At 38.6% G+C, this 27,832-nt stretch overlaps 3 protein-coding genes across 11 annotated transcripts in view; 2 read left to right on the top strand and 1 right to left on the bottom strand.

Moving 5' to 3' along the window:
• The window catches only part of LOC127455180 (kelch-like protein 28), an 82,770-nt gene that overhangs the window by 20,006 nt on the left and 34,932 nt on the right, over window positions 1–27,832 (top strand). The gene's annotated exons all lie outside the window — the stretch shown is intronic.
• The window catches only part of fancm (FA complementation group M), a 58,005-nt gene that overhangs the window by 25,770 nt on the left and 4,403 nt on the right, over window positions 1–27,832 (bottom strand). For 8 of the 9 annotated variants that reach the window (XM_051722786.1, XM_051722788.1, XM_051722787.1 and 5 more), the window contains exons 5-13: window positions 9,802–9,933; window positions 9,571–9,703; window positions 9,377–9,469; window positions 8,917–9,009; window positions 7,031–7,209; window positions 5,594–5,800; window positions 5,206–5,425; window positions 2,591–2,742; window positions 530–688 (exon numbers count right to left, since the gene is read on the bottom strand). In XM_051722786.1, the coding sequence (XP_051578746.1) occupies window positions 530–688; window positions 2,591–2,742; window positions 5,206–5,425; window positions 5,594–5,800; window positions 7,031–7,209; window positions 8,917–9,009; window positions 9,377–9,469; window positions 9,571–9,703; window positions 9,802–9,933 (1,368 nt within the window). Of the gene's footprint in view, window positions 1–529; window positions 689–2,590; window positions 2,743–5,205; window positions 5,426–5,593; window positions 5,801–7,030; window positions 7,210–8,916; window positions 9,010–9,376; window positions 9,470–9,570; window positions 9,704–9,801; window positions 9,934–12,032; window positions 12,583–27,832 lie in introns of those variants that run through there. The other variant, XM_051722789.1, reaches the window with a different exon arrangement.
• Window positions 13,755–26,849, top strand: soul3 (heme-binding protein soul3). Its single transcript, XM_051722965.1, has 5 exons — window positions 13,755–14,249; window positions 17,507–17,601; window positions 20,555–20,696; window positions 20,862–21,045; window positions 23,214–26,849. Exons 1-5 carry the CDS (start codon window positions 14,063–14,065, stop codon window positions 23,383–23,385), a joined length of 780 nt encoding a protein of 259 aa, XP_051578925.1. The 5' UTR covers window positions 13,755–14,062; the 3' UTR covers window positions 23,386–26,849.

Genomic DNA, 27,832 nt, shown 5'->3' with positions numbered 1-27,832 from the left:
AATATAAAGATGAAATAGAAAATGTAAATGTATCAAAAAACGGTTCTGCATATCGGTTATCGGCCACGTAAACATACAAATAATCAGTATCATATTGGTTGTAAAAAATCAATATCGGTCGATCTTTAGTAAACACAGTCTGGAATTTTCTACCAGATCAAGCGATTAAATCAAGTGTGAAAACAGCCTGAGATAAAAGATAAAGATGTGATATATAATGAAGACAAACTGATAAGTGACAGTTAAACTAGAAAACAAGAGTTCAACTGAACATGTTGTTCATTAAAGAGAGAATGCTGATGTTGTGTGTATTAAACAGATTAACAGATGATTGATTTGTGAAAATTAATTTATCTAATGGACTGATGTTACGTATTATAGCAGAATAGAGACACAGTTGTCACGGAGATAGGCGTTTGCTGCCGCATGTAGAAATCAAAACAACTAAGACACACAGATCCATATCAGAACATGAGACTGACCTGCATGTATGTGTGTGTCAGTTAGTGTATGTGTGTTGACAGCTAACCTGCTCCTCCTGTCTCATCCTGTCAATCAACTCCATGATGGATGTGAAGTGTTGGCAGCGCTCGGAATGTTCCACTGTGTGTGTGTGAAGCGGCCTGTTCTGCCAGTGTCTCCACTCCCAGAGAGAGAGCTCTCGTACCGGACCGGATACACACTGCTCCTACACACAAACACACACACACACACACACATGTATTACAGTTTGCATGTATTGACCATCATTGCAAGTAAGAATCTTGTCCTGAAGTGACTTAAATGTCTGGTGAAATAACAGCCTGTTTTTTAAATGAATATTACTGGTTCAATAAAAGTTAATCTCAATTAACAGCATTTTTCACATAATGTTAATTACCACAAAAATGTATTTGGTCTCATCCTTGTTTTTAAAAAAAAAGAAAAGCAAACATTGCAGTTAAATAAAGGCACTAACAATGGGAGTGAATGGGACCAGCCCATAAGCGCTAAAATAAGAACGGTTACAAAAGTATAGCCACAAAATATTAACATTATACACGTTAACCCTTTTAGCTCTGAAGGTGTTTTTAAAGATTTCCTGTTTCAGTGGCATACCCAAAATTAAAGGATTATAACTCGACAAAATAAACAAGGAGGGTCAAGTGTTTGGTATCACTGTAAAGAAAACTTTTACAAAATGTTAATGATATTGATTATGATACATTCTGAGACTCTCAGCCTAAGACACTGCTGAAAAAAAAAAAAAAAAAAAAATCACAAAAAATAAAAAACAATTGAGCCAAAAATGTATTTTTCTTATTTGACATTATATATGTCTGCGTGTAAATAAGGTGGCTCTGAAAAACTGCTTTTGTTTTGTTCTCAATCATGTCAACTGTATCTGAGAAAAATTTGACGACAAACAAATTAAAAGTTATAGCATTACAAAAATAATTTATCACAGTGTCCAAAAACATCTCCAAACAAATAAAACATAATAATTGTACATAAGAACTAATTACACATGCAAACACAACAATGACTAAAGGTTTGCATAGCATGCACACATGATTTTAGTAATGAGATTTCACAGAATGAGTTTCATTCTGTGTCATTTGAGTCATCATTGAGTCTGTGTCATGTATTTGGCGCCATCTCCTGGTGGTCATATGTAACATTGTGCTTCATGTGGATTATCTAATGATCTATACATCTGATTATCTTGTGTGTGGACTCGTTTGAGAAAAACGCGGCACATAAGCAACACTAACATAATTGTCAAAGACATATACTTAGCTATAACTCATATTTTTGTCTGTGAGTAAAACAAATAGGCTGGTTGTATTCTACTCTTTGAGAGCTTTCCAACAATATATGACACATGACTATTTGATCAGTTTGATGTTTTTACTGATTACAATAATATGTATTTTTGCACTGAGTAAGAAATAACATGTATAATATGTATGCGTACACGCATATGGAATACTGATAATTCACCACTGTCACACAGAAAATCAACGTGATATAGTAGTCATTTGTATCAATATATAGTCCTTATTCATCTTGTAATAAACAAAGAAATAGATATCCTGTGATAGTAAATGTATATAGATATGAAATAATCATAAAAATATGATTTATGGAAGTTGAAAAAAAAGCGGCATTATTACATATATCAGGTCTTTAAGGATCCTATACACTTTTGGTAATTAAGCAGTTATAAAACATATGTTCTGCTATTTTGCCATTTTTTGTTACATTATTCATAAGAGAATAGCCTAACCCTAACCCTAACCGATAAGGTGCAGGGGGTGAAATAAGGTCCTGGGCCACTAAAGACTCAAAGTTTATATTAAAGGGTTAATATTAATATTAAAGAACCTGGAATATTCCTTTAAAGCAAGTGAATGACAGTGAGTGATATTTTGATTCCCCCCTGGAGTAAACAGACATTCTGTCAGTGATTCACTTCACTTAGATGTTACCTTTTTTTTTGTGTACGAATGAGCATTAACAGTTCAGAGATACCATACACATATAAGATGCCCAGACTAGTGACAGTGATAGTGCAGTACAGTGTGCTGTCTACAAAGGGAGAGTTCACCTGTGGTGTTCGGTTGGCACTGAAGGTCAGGAAAGATTTTTCTCTGAACACAGGCTGAGGTTCATTCTCTCCCAGTCTCATGGTGGATGTCCACATGGCCTCTTCCACTGCAGTGAGACACCCGTCTGTCTTCACACACTTCTGATCACTGCCTACACAACATGAGAGAGAGACACCATTGTCATGATCAGAGAGAGTATCAGCTCCAGCTTCTGTAGCACAGTGTCATTATTATATACAGCACACAGTCATCAGTCAAACACACACAACATCCTGTTGAGCATCACTACTACAGATCCTGCACTCACGTATGAAGTATGTAAATAAGTTGCAGGACCATTCGGATGACAAAAAAAGACTCATACTCTGGAAAATACAGTTATTAAACTCACTCAATGAGTGAGAGGCCTGAAGACTCTTTAAACATCTCTGATTCGCTGCTGTATTCACATGCTCCACAGACATGTTGTTGATTGGTCACAATGCTGCTGTTGTTTAATTTGAAACCTTTGGATTTAAAGTAGCTGGTTTTCCATCCAAATGTTTAACTTTTTTTTTTTATGTGCATTTCTGAAAATTCAACTAAAGAAAATGCAAACATTGTGCGTTTCCATCAATTGATTTATGCGCATTATGTTGAGGGAGCACGCCTTCTGTCATTGTACATAAATGTTATTAAATGCTGCCAGGAGAATAAGTGCAATAGCTCACATAATGAGGTCTCAAATGGTTATTCCCATACGCCGCCAGCCTCCATATACCTGGGAGTGTCTGCACTCAAAACAGTTCTGGCGGATTTTGAGGAGCCGCTTTATTGATGAACTGTGGGTTAAACACTTCTGATTAACCAGGGCCAGTCACATCAAGCTATAGCACACTTACAGTGGCAAGAAACAGTATGTGAACCTTTTGGAATTAGCTGGTTTACTACATTAATTGGTCATAAAATGTGATCTCATCTTCAAAGTCACAAGTATAGACAAACACAATGTGCTTAAGATAACAACACACAAACAATTATAATCTTTCATGTCTTTATTGAACACATCCCATTAAACTTTCACAGTGCTGTGGAAAATGTATGTGAACCTCTAGGCTAATGACATGAACAAAAGCTAATTAGAGTCAGGAGTTGGCAAACCTGGCATCCAGTTAATGAAACGAGATTGTAGGTGTGGGTTAGAGCTACTTTGACTTATAAAAAGCACTCAAACATTTTGAGTTTGCTATTCATCTGCTGACGTGGACCATCGCAAAAAAAAGAGATCTCAGAAGATCAACGATCAAGAATTGTTGCTTTGCATAAAGCTGGAAAGGGTTACAAAGTTATCTCAAAGAGCTGAGATATTCATCTGTCCACAGTTAGACAAACTGTCTATAAATGGAGATGATTTAGTACTATAGGTACTCTCTCTAGAAGTGGCCGTCCAGTCAAGATGACTCAAAGGGCACACTGCAGAATGCTCAATGAGGTAAAAATGAACCCTAGAGTGACAGATAAAGACTTGAAGGAATCATGGGAACTGGTTAACATCTCTGTTCATGAGTCTACTATACAGAAAACATTAAACAGGTATGGTGTCCATGGCAGGACATCATGAATGAAGCCGCTGCTTTCCAACTAAAACATTGCTGCATGCCTGAAGTTTGCCAGAGACCATCTTGACACTCCACAACGCTACTGGGAAAATGTTTTGTGGACTGATGAAACTAAGGTTGAATTGTTTGGGAATAACATGCAGCACTACATAAGGCGTAAAAAGGGCACTGCATACCAACATGAATCCATCATCCCAACGGTGAAGTACGGTGGAGGGAGCATCATGATTTGGGGCTGCTTTGCTGCTTCAGGGCCTGAACCGCTTGCCATAATTGAGGGAAAACTGAATTTCCAAGTTTATCAAGATATCCTACAGGATAATGTCAGGGTGGCTGTGTGCCAGCTGAAGCTCCGTAGAAGTTGGGTGATGCAGCAGGACAATGACTCTAAACATCGAAGTAAATCCACTACAGAATGACTTCACAAAAAGAAAATCCACCTTTTGGAGTGTCCCAGTCAGAGCCCAGACCTTAACCCAATAGAGATGCTGTGGAATGACCTGAAGAGAGCCGTTCACACAAGACATCCTGAGAATATGTCTGATTTGAAGCAGTTCTGTAAGGAAGAATGGTCCAAAATTCGTTCTGAATGTTGTGCAGGTCTAATCCGCAGCTACCAGAAACACTCGGTTGAGGTTATTGATGACAAAGCAGGATCGACCAGTTAATAAATCCGAGGGTTCACTTACTTTTCCCACAGCACGGTAAATATTTAATGGGATGTGCTCAATAAAGACATGAAATATTATAATTGTTTGTGTATTCCAAAGGGTTCACATACTTTTTCTTGCCACTGTATACCAACCAGCGGGCGCATTGCCATCACGATTCACAAATAATCATAACATCATAATCGTTTATGCGAATAATGTGCATTTTCAATAATGCAAAACCTCAGAAAATCCAAAGGTGTTTTTATGCGCAATTTCAAAATTTGCATTAAACTTGTTGGATATAAACACAGTTACTGACAGAGATCTGAACAGAATTTGGTGTGTGACTGCGGCCTCTTGTACCTGTGATCTGCGGGTTGAGCGATGACCTCCGACTCTTTATGGAGGTGCGTCCGCTGTCTCTGTGTTCAAACTGACCGCAGCTGATGTGCATCTTGTGCAGTGTTGGTGTGATGCCGGCGGGCAGCATGCGCACACTGTGAGGAAACATCTGGAAGCTGTGCTTGTTTCCCATGATGCTTTTGTTTATACTGCGCCGGTTACTCTGACTCTGATTATACGTCTGAGAGACAGACAGAAAGATATTTTAATCAAACATCACATGCAAACAGGAGCAAAGTATTTCCACGCTATAAATTGTTTAAATGATGACCGAATTTTCATTTTGAGCTGAACTTTTCTTCTATTAGTTTTGTTGTTGTAGTTTTCATGAAACTGAACACTCTCTCACTCGTTCCTCGCGTCCTTCCGCTAGTATGATGACAATTCGTCCGTGTCGCTGGCGGCCCGTCCGGCCCATTCGCTGAACGAGACGGATGGGATTCTTCTGAGCGTCAAAACACACGATGAGATCCACTTCACCGATATCGAGACCCTCTTCACCAACACACGTGGACACCAGTGTGTTAAAACCCCCCTCACGGAACCGACGCACAACCTACACACACACATCAACAAACACAAGTATTATCAAAAGGACAGTTGGAAATCTAATTGATAATTTCATACTCATGCTGCACTGAAGAACAGACCAAAAACAAGAGTCACTGAATATAATGAACAAACACACAGTTTTAATCATGGGTTTGTTCTGTAAACATTTCTACACTTTTTCAATAATTAATTTATGACTTTTCCATGACATTTCCAGACGAAATCTGGCAGTACAATGAACTTAAAAAAAAAAAAAAAAAAAAAAAAAAAAAAGAGAGATATGAGTACACATTTTCTATCGATCATATCAGCAGTAATTCATTAAATAATGATCAAATGATGGAGAAGAGCGTTTTAACCTGCATATATACAGATGTGTGGTGTAGTCAAGCACACTTTTGACATGTTAAAGAGATGATTCAGGAGGGGGCCTGGGTAGCTCAGTGGTAAAATACGCTGGCTATCACCCCTGGAGTTCGCTAGCTTGCTAGTTCGAAACCTAGGGCGTGCTGAGTGACTCCAGCCAGGTCTCCTAAGCAACCAAATTGGCCCGGTTGCTAGGGAGGGTAGAGTCACATGGGGTAACCTCCTCGTGGTCGCTATAATGTGGTTCGTTCTCGGTGGGGCACGTGGTGAGTTGAGTGCAGATGCCGCGGTGGATGCCGTGAAGCCTCCACACGCACTATGTCTTCATGGACATAGTCACGTGATAAGATGCGCAGGTTGACGGTCTCAGACGCGGAGGCAACTGAGATTCGTCCTCCGCCACCCGGACTGAGGCGAATCGCTACACCACCACGAGGACTTAAAAGTGCATTGGGAAGTGGGTATACCAAATTGGGAGAAAAAGGAAAAAAAAAATTGCGTTCAGTAGCTATTTTGTGGTTACCTTTGTGCTATTGCCTGATCTGTATAATCTCTTTAGTGAACCAGCTAATAAAAAAACGATTTTATGTGACATTTGCAATTATCAGATTTTTCTCTAGTTTTGCCATTTTGCGCACACTGGATTAGCTGCCAGAATGCCGCTGAAGGTGTTTACATGCAACAAGGAATCATGGTAATGGCCAAAAAATTATGTGTGCCAATCGGCTTATGCTTAAACCGTTTGACTATACCCCGATAAAGGAAAACCATTTAAGGTTGTTAGCTTATTAAGCAAAATCGTGCATGTTCACTGATATTTACCAGTTGTTCATGATCAAGGAAATAAACCATCACTCGTGTGATTTACCTCCAGTTGCTCCTTCTGTGTGAATCCTCGAACCCCTTTCCCAGCAGACGCCTGACCCATAAAGGTCATGACCCTGACCAGTGGCTGATGACGGTTCAACATCTCAGCGATCTCTTGCACGCTCTCACGGAACGAAGAGAAGATCATCACGCGTGTACTCGCAACCTCTGAGCTGCTGCCTGAACCAATCAGAGGAGAGTACAGACACACTTTACAACTTCACCAGCACAACAAACACACCGAAGAACAACAGCAACAGGACAGGTGATGAAGAAAGCATACAAACAGAAATGTGCATTTAGAATATTCTAAAATCATGTATTTCACAAACAGAATGGGTCATTATGCAAACGTGTCCCTTGACTTTTCAGTCATGAAACAGATTTCAAATAGTCAAGAGGCATCATTCTATCTACCTAACATTTTATTAAATAATATGAAACTGTTTGAATAGTATGGAAGCCCATTTCCACCACATAGAAGAAAAAAAAAGTTGTGCTTTGGTAAATCCAAATTATGAGTCATAATTATGAGATACTAAGTATACTTAAAATACATAATTATTTGAGATTTGAGATACATAATTATGAGATTACTTTTCATCTCATAATTTATTTTTCTCCCCAATTTGGAATGCCCAATTCCCAATGCGCTCTAAGTCCTCGTGGTGGCGTAGTGACTCGCCTCAATCCGGGTGGAGGAGGACGAATCTTAGTTGCCTCCGCGTCTGAGACCGTCAATCCGTGCATCTTATCACGTGACTTGTTGAGCGCGTTACCGCGGAGACATAGCGCGTGTGGAGGCTTCACACTATTCTCCGCTGCATCCACGCACAACTCACCACGTGCCCCACCGAGAGCGACAGCCACATTATAGCGACCACGAGGAGGTTACCCCATGTGACTCTACCCTCCCTAGCAACCGGGCCAATTTGGTTGCTTAGGAGACCTGACTGGAGTCACTCAGCACGCCCTGGATTCAAACTCAAAATTCTGACTTTTTAATCTCATTATGACTTTTTATCTCATAAAATATATTTATGACATCATAAAATTATGATTTTGTGTCTCATAATTATGATTTACCAAAGCACAATTTTTTTAAGTGGTGGAAATGGGTTTTTATAATTTTTACACATTTTTAGAAAATATATTTGAATGTCAGTTGCCTGCTAAAACTCTTGTCCCCTTCACCTGATACAGCACTCCTATGACATTTACGTGTCCATTTTTCACTCATTTTATTTTCTCAAGTTAAGCACTAGTTCATGTCCTAAAAAGTGTGCAAAAAAGCCAAACAAAATAAATAATTAATTTAAAAAGAATGTTTCCCCTTGATTTCATGTCACTGGTGTTATCAATGTTAAAAACTTGTATTTTGAAAATACAAAAAGTTGTGGAAAAGAACTTTCAATGTCAAAGATGCTGTATGTTAAAAGTAATTAATGTACATTTTAACTTCATTTTTTTCACATGGTTCATTTAAAGATGTCATTGGTGATACATTGTTTAATGTTCATGTGAAAGATTTTTTTTATGGATTTAATGGTATGATTTACTGATTTTCGTCTGATCAGTGGTGTGTTTTGTGATGCTACTGACATCTTAGAAAATTCATCTTTTAAGAGAATGTGTCACTGGTCTTTTCATCACTGGTGTTAAAATCAAATAATAAAATGGAGAACTACAGTCAAGTTGTCCTTTATGTATAAAATGAATGTCAAGATGTTACAAAATGTTTTCCCTCAGTTTTTAAGGGTGAAAACTGAACTGAACTGTTTTGGAAAAGTCAATATTTTCTCAACATTTTTTGTGAATGGCCAATATGTGGTCTCACTGTGAAAACATCCAAAATGATTAATAGATCAGATCACATGTAATATTTACCTGAGCTCTCAGCCCATGTTTTAAAGTGCTGTAAAACCACCTCATCCAGTTTCTGTAGTTTAGGATGACTGTAGACGTGCCGCTCTTTAGACTCTACAAATGAAACACGTGATGTTTAGAGGGATTGTTGAATCAAAAATGAAATCTCTGCCATATTTGCTCACCTTCATGTCTTACCAAACCCATATGACTGTCTTTCATGGAACACAAACGGAGATGTGTTTGGGTCTGTTCCTCACATAAAACTATCAGATGAAAGTTGGACTATAGTGTGAAAGTCATGTGGACTACTCATCTGATACCTGTACTATTACGGGACTTTTTGGAGCTTGACAGCCTCCGGTCACTATAAGCTTTCACGGAATAAAAAATAGAACAGCATGAACATTTTTTGGTTCTGCGCTCATATAGTTCAAGTCAGACGGGTTTGGATGGCATTCTGCGTAAATGGAGACATCACCTCTGCTGGATGTGGTAAACATGGTCTCCATATCTCTGTAGAGATCCATGAAGACTGGACTCCTCTGAAGTTCATTCCTGACACGAGATGATTCTGAGAAAACAACACTCAAAATTAGCTCATCTGAACACCAGAGAAGCATCGGTATCCAGTCAACATGAACCTGATGAATGTGTATGTGTGTAGACGTGCACCTTTAGGTCCAGAGAAGATGTTCTGGATGAAGAGGAAGAGCGATCTGAGGCCCATCTGCTGCAGTAACTCAAAACCGTGATACAGACTGATGCAGAGGGCAAAATCACCCTCAAGAGCCCCATGCTGCCCCCCCTGCCAAACATCAGCATCAGAACATCAACATCTACAGCAGCGAGGTGAGTCAATGACCTGTGATTCACTGTGCAGATGATGCAGGTGTAGTACTGTACCATGATGTGTGGCGGTGGGTTTCGTCTGAACTGTTCTCGGGCCAGTATGATCTGGTACTTGGTCAGTGAGCGGAGGTCACGATGACTCAACAGCCTCATCTGGGTCAGACGAGATGTAAACTTCTCCAAAACCTATGAAGAAAAACAGGCCAGACAAAGAGATTTCTTTCAGCAGCACAATAGAGCATACACACACGTCTCTGTTCAATGTGAGCCGCACACAGGTGATTCAGAGCACAATAATAACTGTATTAAATTAATCTGTAGTGTTCATCCTCACTGAAGCAATTCTTTCTACTGAGAGCCTCTTTTCCACAAAAACACAACAACCTTAAAAACACTCACTATATGACAAATACACTTCTGCGTCATATTCGGTATTCACCACCAAGTGAAAAAAATTCAATCAGGAATCACTGTATTTTCACATTTTCTCAATATGAAACAACACAAGCAACTTTACATACAAGATGAGTTTAAATGCACCCATGAACAATTCCTGTGTATGAAGTCATTTATTCCTGTGACATTTGATGTGATTGATTAGTGTGTTTAATGAAACAGAATCGCCGGTCATTTCTGACTCCAGTTACGATCACAATCCAGTTAAATATTCTAGTTTATGACTAAAACTTCACGACGCACACAACATGAATGTGGATGTGCTAGATGAGCTGAGTGTGACTGGTAAATACAGTAGATGTATCAATTAACCCTGTCTGTACTAGATGGACTGTATGTCTCCCCTTTGGAATTAGCTGGTTTTCTGCATTAACTGGTCATAAAATGTGATCTCATCTTCATCAAAGTCACAAGTACACAAACAATTATAATCTTTCATGTCTTTATTGAGCACATCCCATTAAATGCTGTGGAAAAGTAAGTGAACCCTCGGATTTATTAACTGGTCGATCCTGCTTTGGCAGCAATAACCTCAACCGAGTGTTTCCGGTAGCTTCTTAGGAAGCACAGCATCTCTATTGGGTTAAGGTCTGGGCTCTGACTGGGACACTTCAAAAGGTGGATTTTCTTTTTGTGAAGTCATTCTGTAGTGGATTTACTTCGATGTTTAGGGTCATTGTCCTGCTGCATCACCCGACTTCTGCTGATCTTCAGCTGGCACACAGACACCCTGACATTATCCTGTAGGATATCTTGATAAACTTGGGAATTCTTTTTTCCTTCAATTATGGCAAGCGGTTCAGGTACTGAAGCAGCAAATCAGCCCCAAATCATGATGCTCCCTCCACCGTACTTCACCGTTGGGATGATGTTTTCATGTTGGTATGCGGTGCCCTTTTTATGCCATACGTAGTGCTGCGTGTTCTTCCCAAACAATTCAACCTTAGTTTCATCAGTCCACAAAACATTTTCCCAGTAGCGTTGTGGAGTGTCAAGGTGGTCTCTGGCAAACTTCAGATGTGCAGCAATGTTTTTGTTGGAAAGCAGCGGCTTCCTTCATGATGTCCTGCCATGGACACCATACCTGTTTAATGTTTTCTGTATAGTAGACTCATGAACAGAGATGTTAACCAGTTCCCATGATTCCTTCAAGTCTTTATCTGTCACTGTAGGGTTCATTTTGACCTCATTGATCATTCAGCGGTGTGCCCTGAGTCACCTTGACTGGACGGCCACTTCTAGTGAGAGTACCTATAGTACTAAATCATCTCCATTTATAGACAGTTTGTCTAACTGTGGACAGAGGAATATCTAAACTCTTCCAGATAACTTTGTAATCCTTTCCAGCTTCATGCAAAGCAACAATTCTTGATCGTTGATCTTCTAAGATCTCTTTTGCGAGGCATGGTCCACATCAGCAGATGCTTCTTGTGAATAGCAAACTCAAAATGTTTGAGTGCTTTTTTAAGTCAAAGTAGCTCTAACCCACACCTACAATCTCGTTTCATTAACTGGATGCCAGGTTTGCCAACTCCTGACTTTAATTAGCTTTTGTTGATGTCATTAGACTAGGGGTTCACATACTTTTTAAACCTACACTGTGAATGTTTAAATGATATGTTCAATATGTAAAAGTACAATTCAGTAATTTGTGTGTTATTAGTTAAAACAGATTGTGTTTGTTCGTTATTGTAACTTAGATGAAGCTCAAAACAGATTTTAAGGCAAATTTATACATAAATGCAGGTAATTCCAAAGGGTTCACATACTTTACTGTACATATAAAACATTGAGACCAAATGCAATGACTGATCACAATATTGTTTTACCTGTAAAAACCTGTGTCAGAATAGAAGAAAACAGGTGAAAACATGAGTCTGCCGGTGACTAAAGACTGAGATGATGTGTGAACAGAGAGCTAAACTGTCAAACTGAAATGTGCTCATAAGAGCTATAGACAGATTTATGACTGTATGAAGATAATATGGGTCATATGTTTTCAGAGTTCATTCCAGGTTAATGCAATGAACTAGATTTGGCGTAATACTGAACTTTCAGCTCAAAATCTAAATTTACAGCCGCCGAAATCAACCTGCAGTTAAAGTCCTTAAAAATGTATTTGAGGCCAAACTGTGATAACACCTGTGGGATGCTGACAGGAGCCTATATCAGACACTGAAAGAGGTTAATTAAAAGACCCCAAACACACATGGGTGAGTTTTTAACCTAAATTTCCACATACTGAATCAAATTAACAGAAAAACACAATGTCATTCTGTATGTTATTCTAACATTATTCATGTAAAATCACAATAACAGCTTTCTTGTATGTGAGTGTGTGTATACTGTGTTTGTTTGTGTTTGTGTTTGTGTGTATACTGTGTGTGTGTGTGTGTGTTTGTTTGTATACTGTGTGTGTGTGTGTGTGTGTGTGTGTGTGTGTGTTTAGTTTGAGCAGGTGAGGATGTGTTTCAGATCAGTGTGATTGTATAACAGCAGCGGTCACAGTATACACACACACACACACACACACACACACACACACACACAAACAAACACAGTATATACACACACACACACACACACACAAACACAGTATACACACACAAACACAGTATACACACACACACACACACACACACACGTATACACACACACACACACACACAAAACACAGTATAAACACACACACAGTACACACACACAGTATACACACACACAAACACAGTACACACAAACACAGTACACACACACACACAGTACACACACACACACACACACAGTACACACACACAAACACAGTACACACACACACACACACAAACACACACAGTATACACACACACACACACAAACAAACAGTACACACACACACACAGTATACACACACACACACACACACAAACACAGTACACACAGACACACACACAGTACACACACACACACACACACACAAAACACAGTATAAACACACACACACACACACACACAGTATACACACACACACACAAAACACAGTATAAACACACACACAGTATACACACACACACACACACACACACACACACACAAACACAGTACACACACACACAAACACAGTACACACACACAGTACACACACACAAACACAGTACACACACACAAACACAGTACACACAGTATATATACACACACACACACACACACACAAACACAAACACAGTACACACAGACACACACACAGTATACACAAACACACACACACTTTAACATGAGCAGAGTACATTTTAAAAAATAAAGTGTTCATTTATTTTCCACAATATGGGGTATGTAAAACAATAGTATATATCCGTTTATATGACATCAGAAACCTCTCTAGATATCAGCCTCATCCACTGAAAAACTCAGTCAAACACAATTAAAAGTATTTTATTTTTTAAAGGATGTCAAATGCTTCAGACACTACAGGCGCTATCTCTGACTGTCAGATTATAAAATAATTTAAATTATTTTTTTCTTTCCTTTAAAAGGTGGAACGGTGTTATACTGTACTAAAGATGGACACATTAGAGTTAATATTTAACGTATATTCAAGGCCTATTAACTGCAGAGACATTTATAGGATTCTGTGAGGAGGGGCGGAGCTTGTGCTGCCACGTGACCAAGACTTTCCTTATAAACGTCACGACTACATAAATTACACGTACACAGCAACACACGACGATTAACCGAAACTATCGAGTTTAAATGTTCTGAGCTCCGGTACACGAACAGGACAAATCCGTGTAATATTCGGTAAAGTGTGTGAGGGCCATGATTAGCGCGAGACGGCGGTTTTAAAGACGATCACAGAGTTTATTCATCGAGATTGATCGGTGTGATGGATCGCGGCGGGTGTCAGATGAGCGGCGGCGGCGGCGGCGGTGAGATGATCACACTGGAGGATCTGGAGTCCGTGTCGGAGGAGCAGCTGTCGGACAGTCCTGAGGAGGAAGAGGAGCAGCAGGACAGACTCCTGCGATACTGGAGAGACGTGGCGCGCGGACACCAGGTGGAGGTGCCCACAGGTCAGAAAACAACAACAACAACAACAACATCAACATCAAATCACTCACTGCTCTACATATACACAACACAGACGTTCATAAACGCGGAAACACCGCTGACCCAGTTTACACACAGGCGGTGGCTTTAATCACAGTGAGTGCCCTACATAGTCAGCAGCATTTCTAGACATCATATCAACTTCACTGTAATAATTCACTACATATGTGTGTTTAAACAGCTGCAGGATCAAACGTGAGCAAAACACACTGAAAATACAAAACGGAAATAGAAATAACAGCTAGGTGTTATAACGATACATAGTAGCACTTTATAAATAAGGTTACATTTGTTACATTTGACGCATTAGGCATCATGAACCCCAATGAATAATATATTTTTTTTACAGTATTAAACTTTAATTTTAGTTAAGAAAAATACAGTTGTTCATTGTTACTTCATGTTAGTTTAAAGTGCATTAACTAATGATAACATATACAACTTTTGATTTTAAAAATGTGTTAGTATGTTTAAATCCTTCTAGATTAATAAGCGCTGTAAAATATTGTTCATTTTTAGTTCATAGGGACAGTTTTTAACTATTATTCACTTTTAATAAAGGTCTATTGTTACAAATGTAACAATCCATTAGTTAACGTTTGGTCATTAAGCAGAGAAAATGTGAACTAACCTTATTTTAAAAGTACTTGCCGATACATAGTATCATCCTGTGTAATAAAGCATTTGTAACAATAGACCTTTTTTTAACAGCAAATAAATCCTCACCGTTTACTCGTAGCTCATTTTAGCACACAGTTTTATTCGAGTAAACAACTCCAGCATTACTAAAGAGGATTTAAGCTTTAACTTGAGTTACAGTGATCAGCTTTATTAACCGTAATACCTTATTCATGTGAAAAAGACATTACTGAACTCAAATTCAGTCTTGTTAAACAGACTGACATGTTGTTATGAAGATATGAATATACAAGACAGTGTCAGAACATATTTCTGAAAATAAAACAATAACACAAAACACAGTGCATAATAAACACACACACTGATCCTATAATGGATTTACATGAAGCTCACCACAGTCGTACATATAATCAGACTTTCACTTGTAGTGTAAACATGGTTCAAAGGAGTTGTGTGTAGAGGTCGAGCAATAGTGGATTTTGCTGATAACGATAACTAAGGTGGTGCAAAACGCCGATAGCGATTAAAACAATTCATAGAATGATAAAATAATTCTTAGTCTTTCCTATGAAGGGCAAAGACATTCAGGCTCTAAAATGAATAAAATCCCAAAAGGATTGTATTGTGCAAACAACAACCCAATAATAACCAGAAAAATTCATATGTATAATGTGGGACTTATAACTATAAACAAGCTAAAAGATGAAAATGAAAAAACTATCAGCAACAATGGGCATAGATTTTTGCCGATAACCAATAATTCCAAAAAGCAACTATTGGCACCGATTAATTGGTAAAACCGATATATTGGTATACCTCTAGTTGTATGTGATTTCATTATCCTGTACGGATTTTCCCATGACTCACGTGTGCTGCAGGCGAACGGTTCTGACCCGTTTCAACAGATTATCAGCCGCTGCCAGGGTTCAATTCTGTTCAGATTATCATACGCAGTGATTATTCTAGACCCAAACAGTACTTCAAATGTTATTCCGACGAATGCTACATTAAACTTTAATTGTAAAAGTGTTTATTTCACACATCAGCGTTTGGAGTAAATCATGCGTAGGACTGTCGTGATTATTAAATAATCATCCGATCACGGATATTTGAGATAACTTCGATTATTGCGTACTTCAAATTCCACTCACATTTTAATGCCCAAATAAGGGAATTTTAAGTGAATATATAAATACCATCAACAGCGCGTTTGTGTGTCATATTGCGTGTGAACTCCGAGAGTCTCCGAGCCGAACCGCAGATGTCAATCAGAGCAGCTCTTGTCCAGAAGAGCACGTGAAGCGCTTCTCAATCGCTCTGATGTGTGCACTGTCAGCAGAGGCTCCCACCAAACTCCCACCAAAATATAAACAAACAAATATTAACTTTGATAGTGAATACATAGAGATCCGGCTTCACTTTAACAATCGTGTAATGGCAAATGTTCCTAGTCATAGCAGGTTCATACACGCAGTGACGGAGGAGGAGACGCACACTTTATTTCTGTGGAGTGATAAAATGATGAAATGAAATCTCTAAGGTTTTGCTTCATGAGAATTAAGGGCTCGTGGGTTTAATCAAAGAGCATTAAAATAATGTGTGAAAGTGAAGAAATTAGGACAGAAATATTTTACTATTACACAATATAATATAAATATAATAAACATTTATATTTTATTTTCATGGAAAAAAAATAATAATAATAAAATATGAGTTCCAAAAACAACAGTGTAAATATAAAATTGACCAAAACTAAAGTTGACCAAAAAGAGAGACATATTTTAAGTAATTGGAAATATTTTGATATATGATATGCATTTTTAAAGCCTTAAAAGGAAACCATACATCCACATTTTATCATTTGATTTATATATTTGAAGTTAAATATGTAAACATGACTTCTTAAAGGGTATGAAGCACACATGCACCTTAAGAAATATGACAATAAATTGTGAAAGCTCTAAAAGACAGAATTATTTGTTTGACGATTATTGTCAGTTAAATGTCATAATCGTGACAGTCCTAATTATGCGACGTGTGTTTGTGCAGTCTGGAGCAGTGTTGAGCTTTAACTGAGATCTCACAGAGATTATCTGTTCCCCAGCAATAAATCCAGTACAGTAAAGGTCTTTACTCAGCACCATAACTGTACTTATTACAGTATCAAGACAAAGCAAACGTCAGAGAAACTAACACTCAAATGTTTCACTATCAACTCAATTCAACTTCTTAAACTAGAGATTAATATCATACTTCAGAAACAGTTCATTGATATTTACACCAGTGTGTGTAACAGACAGAGGGCTCATGTCACGTGTGTGATTAGTGTAGTGCACTAGTGTTAGCTGTCTGCACTCATTAGTGTCCTGCTGGGCTGATGTGCTGGCAATGGGCACAGCACGGGTAAAGCTCTGCCAAAGCGTCTCTGAAGATCACATCACAGATTTAAGGTCACTGAGGGCAGCAGGTACAACAGAGCAGACATAAACGTCTCTGTGTGCACAGCAGTTGTTTACCTGTGTCATAACTCACACCTGTGATGCACGACTGTTATTATGAATCTCTTTCTCTGTTTTCACAGATATGGCTGAACCGATCCAGCAGATAACCTCTAATAATGACGGCGCACACACGCGTGAGAGCGTCCCATTCACACTCATCACACGCAAGGAGAAGGTACAAAAACGTGAAAATCACAAACACACTGTAATCTCATATCAGTTGAGTTATAAAAGCATGTTAGATGTATTTAAATACATTCACTCTGTTTAGAGTCATTATCTTAATAATTGATATGAGCTCAAATCATTAGATAATTAAGTCATTTAACGCTGAAGTATGTAACTTCTGAGCCACTAGCGCCACCAACAGGATTGCAAAAATAAACACTGTTTTCAAAACAGCTTTCTACAGAGCCCCCGAGAGGACAGGGCGGGAATTGTTTTTCCGACATTGTTTTGAGTTCCCTCGCAATAAGTTTTACGTTCCCTCACAATACGTTCCCTCGCAATAAGTTTTGCGTTCCCTCGCAATAAGTTTTGCATTCCCTCACAGTATGTTCCCTCGCATTAAGTTTTGCGTTCCCTCGCAATAAGTTTATTCCCTCGCAATAGTTTTCATTCCCTCCCATAAGTTTTACGTTCCCTCACAATAGTTTCCGTTCCTTCCCAATAGTTTGTTCCCTCCCAATAAGTTTTGCGTTCCCTCGCAATAAGTTTTCCGTTCCCTCGCAATAGTTTGCGTTCCATTCCCTCGTAATAAGTTTTGCTTTCCCTCGCAATAATTTTTGCGTTCCCTCGCAATAGTTTATGTTCCCTCGCAATAGTTTTCGTTCCTTCCCAATAATTTTTGTTCCCTCCCAAAAAATTTTGCGTTCCCTCGCAATACGTACCTCGCAATAGTTTACGTTCCTTCCCAATAGTTTTCATTCCCTCGCAATACGTTTTGTGTTCCCTCGCAATACGTTTTACGTTCCCTCGCAATACGTTCCTCGCAATAAGTTTTGCGTTCCCTCACAATAAGTTTTGCGTTCCCTCACAATAAGTTTTCATTCCCACCCATAAGGTTTGTGTTCCCTCGCAATAGTTTTCGTTCCCTCCCAATAGTTTTTGTTCCCTCGCAATAAGTTTTGCGTTCCCTCGCAATAGTTTTGCGTTCCCTCGCAATAGTTTTTGTTGCCTCGTAATACGTTTTGCATTCCCTCACAAAAGTTTTCGTTCCTTCCCAATAGTTTTTGTTCCCTCCCAATAAGTTTTGCGTTCCCTCGCAATACGTTCCTCGCAATAAGTTTTGCGTTCCCTTGCAATAGTTTTGCGTTCCCTCACAATAGTTTTCGTTCCTTCCCAATAGTTTTTGTTCCCTCCCAATAAGTTTTGCGTTCCCTCGCAATACGTTCCTCGCAATAAGTTTTGCGTTCCCTTGCAATAGTTTTGCGTTCCCTCACAATAGTTTTTGTTCCCTCCCAATAAGTTTTGCGTTCCCTCGCAATACGTTCCTTGCAAAAAGTTTTGCGTTCCCTCCCAATACGTTCCTCACAATAAGTTTTGCATTCCCTCGCAATAAGTTTGCGTGCCCTCCCAATAAGTTTTGCGTTCCCTCGCAATAGTTTGCGTGCCCTCCCAATAAGTTTTGCATTCCCTCGCAATAAGTTTGCGTTCCCTCGCAAAACCCTCGCAATAGTTTTGCGTTGCCTCGCAATAGTTTTGCGTTGCCTCGCAAATGTACCATGGTTTTATTAAAATAAATTTATTATTTATAAAAATATTTGTAATAAAACCATAGTTATAATTATAAAGTTAAAACTATAGTAATAAAAAGCATAATTTTGAGGTTATTTTGATTTTACTACAAATACCATGGTATTTGTAGTATTACTATAGTAACCACAAGATTAACAATGGTTAATCTATAGTAAAACCATATGGTCACTATATGAATACAGTATACTGTATTAAAACTATGGTTTCCACCAAAAATATAAACAGTTACTTAACTAACTTTTTATAGTTACTACAATATTACTATAGAAAAAAAAAACTATGGTTACTACATTCTACAATATTGATAGCACTTTACTATATGGTTACATTTGTTAACATTAGTTAATGCATTAGGTATCATTAAATAACAATGAACAAAATATTTTTTACAGTATATATAAATCCTTGTTAATGTTAGTTAATAAAAATAAACATTTTCACTGTTTGTTAGTTTATAGTGCATTAGTGTGAACATATACAACTTTTGATTTTAAAAATAGTGTGTTAGTATATGTTGAAATTAACATTATTTTGCAGCGTTAATAAATGCTGGAAAAGTATTATTCATTGTAGTTAATTTTAATGAATCACCTTATTTTAGGTGTTACCACAATATTACTATACTAAAATCATAGTAAAACATAGTAAAACCATAATACCCACAAAATTATAATTTTTGATACCATAGTTTTCGTTTTCCTGTATTATCACCATGGTTTCACTACGAATATGATAAAAATATGGTTACTGTAGTAAAACCATGTAAATTTATTGCGAGGGAACACAAAACTATTTCAAAATAAAAATTCCCGCCCTGTGCTCTAAGGGGTTCCGTAGCTTTCTGAATACGCCCCCCTTCTGCTGTTGATCAACCAAACATTCACGCCCCCAACTCACGCCATTGGTCGAGTCAGTGTCATTGTCTATCTTGAGACGGGTCGCTCAAAACAAACAGGACACAGTGCTTACAGTTTCAGAAAATGTACCTATGAATGATTGAATGATGAATGATTTTCTCTACATATTAAACTGGTTTATAAGTATTCTAACACCGAAAAAGTTACATACTTCAGCTTTAACGCTGCATTACGAAATGAATTACGAAATTATATATGCTAACATTATTGTGAAATCCAAAAATTATTTATATTTCATTAATGCAATAGTTACTATTACAATGAATCAAATATAAAACTAACCATTTACGTATATGTACTTGTATATTTCAGAATTAAATGAGGAATATGGTCAGTAGTTTATTCCTTCATTGAAGATGGCTAACCGTTTAGACTAAACAACACTAAAACTACAAGAGACAAAGAGACTGTTGATTCAGAAGTGTGTGTGTGTGATGTGTGTGTGTTGTGTAGTGTGGTGAGGTGTTGTATGAGAAGCGGCACTATGAGAAAGCGCACTGGGCGTGTATAACCGTTCATGAGGACACGTATGAACAGAGCATCTGCTACGGCTTCATGAAGATCATGAGATACATCTGTCAACAGAACGCTGCAGGTTTTACACTCACTCACATATTGACACGCTTGATATTATAACTCTACCAGACGCTGTCATTGCCTTCATAAACACAAATCAGAAATAAACTTTCAGGACAGATTTACAGAAATACACCCTTCTGATCTTACAGGTTTTGTTTCCTCTCTCTTGAATTATCTGCAGGTAGTTATCTGGGCATGACAATACCCATCGTGACGGTGGTGCGTACAGATGAGATGCACACTACACTGTCCCGAGCGGTCACCGTAGCGTATTACCTGCCCGCTCCACACCAGAGCGACCCGCCGCGGCCGCACGACCCCGAGATCATCATCGAGCAGTGGCCCGCTACTATCGTCTACACCAGGTGGGTTCTGCAGGATCTTGTGGGTTTAACACATGCACTTACAATAGAAGTCTATGGGGCAAGACAAAAACTAAACATTACACGTGTTAATGAGAGACTAGTGTGATTAAATCACTTACTAACCTCGTCTGTGTAAAGTTTCTGTCAAGATGTATAGTTGATAAACCTGGTAATTTATAATTTATATTAATAAATGATTGATTGTAGTTTATAGTTGATTCAGACACTTTAAAGCTTAAATAACACACAGTGTTTCTAACAAAAACACAAGCTGCACATTTTTACTTCTTAACCCTCCGGTACACTCACCCCATAGACTTCCATTGTAAGTGTATTAAAGAAAACAGGATTTTTGTTTGTTTATACAAACTGAGTGACAAATCTAAATTATTGTCTGTGGTAATCTTAAAGGGATAGTCTCATCATTTACTCACCCTCATGTCATCCCAGATGTGTATGACTTTCTTTCTTCTGCAGAACACAAATTAAGATTTTTAGAAGAATATTTCAGCTCTGTAGGTCCATACAATGCAAGTGAATGGTGACCAGAACTTTGAAGCACCAAAAAGCACATAAAGGCAGCATAAAAGTAATCCATACGACTCCAGTGGTTTAATCCATGTCTTCAGAAGTGATATGATAGGTGTGGGTGAGAACAGGCTAGGGATGGGCGATATATCGAATATTCACGTTATAAATCGCGATGATTTGGCTGACGATTTAAAATTAAGCAATACCGTGAATATCACGATTATTCTAATGTGCTTTTTATGTGGCCATTAAGTTTCATAAAGAGTGCATCGGTGGGGGCCTGGGTAGCTCAGTGGTAAAGACGCTGGCTACCACCCCTGGTAGTTCGCTAGTTCGAATCCCAGGGCGTGCTGAGTGACTCCAGCCAGGTACCCTAAGCAACCAAATTGGCCCGGTTGCTAGGGAGGGTAGAGTCACATGGGGTAACTTCCTCGTGATCACTATAATGTGGTTCGTTCTCGGTGGGGCACGTGGTGAATTGAGCGTGGTTGCCGCGGTGGATGGCGTGAAGCCTCCACATGCGCTATGTCTCCGTGGTAACGTGCTCAACAAGCCACGTGATAAGATGCGCAGATTGACGGTCTCAGATGCGGAGGCAACTGAGATTCGTCCTCCGCCACCCGAACTGAGGCGAGTCACTACGCCACCACAAGGACTTAGAGCGCATTTGGAATGCCCAATTCCCAATTGGGGAGAAAAAAAAAAAAAGAGTGCATCAGTAGACTAATTTCACGATCTTCTGGGCAGCATAAATAATCAAAATATCATATGTCATATGTGATTATAAAATTGCAATACGCTGCGATAAAAGACAGATAAACGTGGTCTGTGTGCGCTTCGTAATGGGTGACGGGTTCATTTAGTGCAAAACTGTAGGGATACATGTCTTTTTTATTTTTAAATAGATTTTTATTTAATGCCTTTAAAATATTGAATCTACTTGGCTACAGTGGCTGTTTGCATGAAATTGTAGTTCCTCTGATTAAAAAAAAAAAAAATCACTTTTGAGCTATTTCAGAGAAAATACATAATTATCGAGATATATATCGAATATTGTCAATAGGCTGAAAAATATTGAGATGTCATTTTTGAAGCCATATCACCCAGCCCTAGAACCAGCCCATATAACTCCTCTTTCACTGTACATCTTGTCATTGCAGTCTCTAGGCAATTACACTTTCTAGTGCTTAAAGCATAAGAAGAGCGCTAGATGGCACTATAGGAAGTGTAATTGAGTTTAAAATAATGATTGCGAAGGAGACTGCCAATGTCAACATTTACAGTGAAAAAGGAGTTCTATTTTGGTCTGTTCTCACCCAAAACTGTTTGGATTACTTCTGAAGACATGGATTACACCACTGGAGTCGTTTGGATTACTTTTATGCTGCCTTTATGTGCTTTTTGGAGCTTCAAAGTTCCTAGCTATGGACTTACAGAGCTGAGATATTCTTCTAAAAATCTTCATTTGTGTTCTGCAGAAGAAAGAAAGTCAAACACATCTGGGACGGCATGAGGGTGAATAAATAATGACAGAATTTACATTTTTGGGTGAACTGTCCCTTTAACATGGTTATAACCGAGGACATTCCTTTTAAACACCATCAACGGTTTAATGATCAACATGATTGTGATTTCAGGGCGTTCACTGGTGCTACTAACGAGCTGTCGATCATTCATGAGATGCACAGTCTGGCGGAGGTTCTAGATTCACCAGCTGTCTGCGTCAACGACTCCTTCATTGTGGCTGGATACACAAACCCTGCGGCGGCCAATCGTCAGAATGAGATCTGGTTCCTGGAGAGACCGTGAGCTGCTCGTCCTGCACTTACACCTGATCAAATCCCCTCTGTCATCTTCACACACAAAAACAGATCTTTACATGACCTTTGACCCACTGTTCTTCACTGTTATGTGATAGTGATGAGGTTAGTGAGCAGGTTAGTAGAGGTGTTTTGATTTATTCTGTCTAGATGAACTCTCGTTTGGAGATCAGACTGCTTTAATGTTTAGTAACACTGAGAGAAACACAATTTGGCCTTTGTTCACACTGCACATAAATCAGTTTTTCAAATCTCATCTTTAGGACTAAAGTGATGAAATCTGATCCGTTTGTTCAGACAGTGGAGACAATGACCACTGTATCTTCATCAGTTGCCATTGATACTAAAGGACTTAAGCATTAGCGCATTGGAAAGACACATTCGAGAGGACGTAAAACTGGACATTTGCGCCGTCATGTCATCTCGCCGCGGTGCTGAACTCACGAGGTGCATCAAAGGCATTACTGTATGAACCTGTCATAAAAATTAACACCGTAAAAATACTGCAACTTCCTGAAAGGCGTTTTTGAGCACTGAAATTTCTTTTGAATGTAAAATGCAGATAAGAAAAAAACATCTGCCAAAATTGCAATTAAAGTCGCAAAATCTATCCCAAAAAAACGTCCTAGTTTCCAGACATCACAAACTACTATTCATTGGTCAAAAAGAGTGGAAACCTGAATGAACACCCACATTGCATCTGAAACCGCTCACTTGTTCACTCATTCACTACATAGTGAACACCACATGAGTGTAAACGAGTGAATTCAGACACAGCTGTAGACACTACTGTGCTTTGTGTGTGACATTACGGTAGGGCTGGGCAAAAATAAATAATTGTAGATTAATTTTAAAAATTTTTATATTTGGTTGATTTGATATTGATTCTCAAAATCCATGGATCGATCTTTTACTCTATGCATAACCCCTCCACTACAATCAGAGGAAATCACTTGCATTTGCAACCAAATTTCACTCTATGCGACTAAAATGTATATATTTGTCAAACGGCTGGTGAATGTTTAGATTTCACACAGCAGCGAGATTCTTTCACTGCGTGTTGAGAGTAAAAGTTGTTCCTTGTGTCCAAAGACGAGATCTAAACATTTAATGTGTCTTTTAATATCCTTTCTGTTCTCTAGAGTCAGTTGTTGATCAAAAACAACAAAAAAGAAACATTTAATTGTAATCATGCATCGCACGGATGAGATAAAGCCGCTCGAGTCTCTCTCGGTAACATGCGCTCATTTACAGAAATGCCGGTTTTCTTAAAGAGACAGTACCGGATTTTAACACGTGTTTAACAAATCAATGAAAATACCTTTAAATAGTACAAATTACATTATTAAACAATAAATATGTAACAAAATATGATATATTCAATATAATATCATATTTATTGATTACAAAATGGATGTTAATTTTTGAAAGCTAAAATATGTCCAAAATGATGTAAAAAGAATCAAATATTATTAATACAATTAAAATTTTCATATTGTACTTAGTAAAAAGGCCGCCTGTATAGCATTAGCGGAGAGAGAATTTATTTCATATGTAAACAAAGGGGACATTATAACTGAAATATACCCAGATTAATCGATATCGAGAGTTTGTGAATTGGAATCGATTGATACCCAGCCCTACATTACGGTCGCGTCATGAACCATGAACAGAACTACTTGAAATCCAGTCTGACAGTTCAGAATGAAACACATGAACACAAATCTGAATGTAATTGGATTTCAAACCACATATGGATGTGTCAGATACGCCAAAAACGTTGATTTTTGCTGCATGTCTGAACAAAGCCTTACTGTCAATCAAAAGCTGAAACTAATGAGTAACACAGATCATAAGCTACACAAATACAAACCAAACAGTGTGAAATCTGATGCTGTATGACAATCATAAAGTCAAACTCTTCTTCTATGTGTTGTGTATCCTCCTACTGTAAGACATGATCATAGACAGACACCTGTCTCTCTCTCATGTGTTTGTGTCAGTGTTACACACATCAGTGCTCATAATAGTCAACAACACTTCATATAATAGAGAAAACACATATAAATATATATTCTGTCATAGTGCTATTTTTGTTACATTTTTTCTTTTTAATAAATCAGTATTTCCTGTCTGTTTGTAGCTCCAAGCTATTATGATAAATAAAAACAACTGAATTAACCTCATGTTCAACACAATGTCAGCAGGTTCACACACACACACACACACACACACACACACACACGCACACACACACACAAACACGCACACACACGCGCAGACACACACACACGCGCACAGGCGCAGACACGCGCACAGGCGCAGACACACACACGCGCACAGGCGCAGACACACACGCGCACACACACACACAGACATTCACAGACACACACACAGACACTCACACAGACACTCACACAGACACACACACAGACACTCACACTCACACACAGACACACACACTCACACACAGACACACACACACTCACACACAGATGCACTCTCACACACAGACGCACTCTCACACACAGACGCACTCTCACACACAGACGCACTCTCACACGCAGACGCACAGACACAGACGCACTCTCACACGCAGACGCACACGCACAGACGCACACGCACAGACGCACACGCACAGACAGCACACAGCACAGACAGACAGACAGACACAGACACACAGACACAGACACAGACACACATACAGACACAGACACACATACAGACACAGACACAGACACAGACACTCACACAGACACTCACACAGACACTCACACTCACACACAGACGCACACACACAGACGCACACACACAGACGCACACACACAGACGCACACACACAGACGCACACACACAGACGCACACAGACACACACACAGACACACACACAGACACACAGACACACAGACACACAGACACACAGACACAGACACACAGACACAGACACACAGACACACAGACAGACACAGACACACAGACAGACACACAACTGCAGTCTGATGTCTGAACTCTAATGTCGTTTCATTTAATGAAGTTTATTAACAGGTCAAATGAGAGAAATAAATGTCACTTTCAGAGATGCTGATCTCTCTAATCAAGAGTTTGTGTTAATATTTAATAAAACGGAGGATGAATTTGGATCAGAATAACTTGAAATGTTCTGAATGTAAAATCACATCTTGACATGTGATCACTGATCATAAAGCACAGAATGAATAATACAGTATGAGTCACACAAACACACTATTGATCATTTCTGTAGCAGGTTTAATATGTGCTGTACTGTATACACATTATGAAGAGCTACTGTGAATATCTGCATTATTTTCCTTTCTGTAAGAGAATAAACTATTACTGGTCCACAAAACCACCTGTGTGTGCCGTGTCTGATGTCACTGGAATTTTCATAAATGTCTCTTTACTAGCAAACCAACCAGTTCAATAATGTTTGATGAGCCCAAACAAACAAGAGCTGAAAATCTCAGAGAATCTTTGTAAAACAGTGTATATAAATGTCTCCAAGGGAATATCAGTGAGGTTTTATCTCCACTCACATGAGCAGTGTGTATGTGGGTTTACTCTAAAAAATAACTGAGCATTCATAAAGGACTATATATCATCATCATCCACCCACACACCATCACACAGTCACTCAATCACGGACTGTTCACTGCAGTCACATTACAGTGCTCCAGTATGATGTGAACGAATACAGTGAATGTTCATGTAAAGTTACGAGTGAATCACTGCACACTAGTGTTGTCACCATACCAACATAACCGATACCAGTAAATTTCACGATTCTCAGAAAAAATAGGTAATATGTTATTGAACACACTCCTTCAGCCTATTAAAATGTTCTATTTCAATGTAAATAATAAATGAATACAATAGTACGTTTCCTTCAAGTGTTTCTTAATTATGTTAATGAACGGTTCTTTTGAATCTACACTGCAAAACATTCAGCACGACCGGTGTAGTCTGATTCTTGAACGAATGACTCTCATGAACCGGTTCTTTTGAATCTACACTGCAAAACATTCAGCACGACCGGTGTAGTCTGATTCTTGAACGAATGACTCTCACGAACCGGTTCTTTTGAATCTACACTGCAAAACATTCAGCACGACCGGTGTAGTCTGATTCTTGAACGAATGACTCTCACGAACCGGTTCTTTTGAATTTACACTGCAAAACATTCAGCACGACCGGTGTAGTCTGATTCTTGAACGAATGACTCTCACGAACCGGTTCTTTTGAATCTAGCACGACTAGTGCAGTGAATTTCTTTACTGAATTAAACTTAAAGTATTTTTTCCTGTAATTCAGTGAAGATCGTTTAGAGGTATTTTTAAAAGATGATTTTGTCCTCTTAATTGTTTGTAAGCGCATTTAATACAATCTTTTAAGTCAGGGCACATGCTGAATAATCGGTT

This window comes from Myxocyprinus asiaticus, chromosome 17, assembly GCF_019703515.2.
Source record: "Myxocyprinus asiaticus isolate MX2 ecotype Aquarium Trade chromosome 17, UBuf_Myxa_2, whole genome shotgun sequence".
Taxonomy (NCBI): Eukaryota; Metazoa; Chordata; class Actinopteri; order Cypriniformes; family Catostomidae; genus Myxocyprinus; species Myxocyprinus asiaticus.
The sequence above is the reverse complement of the archived record's forward strand: the minus strand, read 5'-3'. Positions and strand labels throughout refer to the sequence as shown.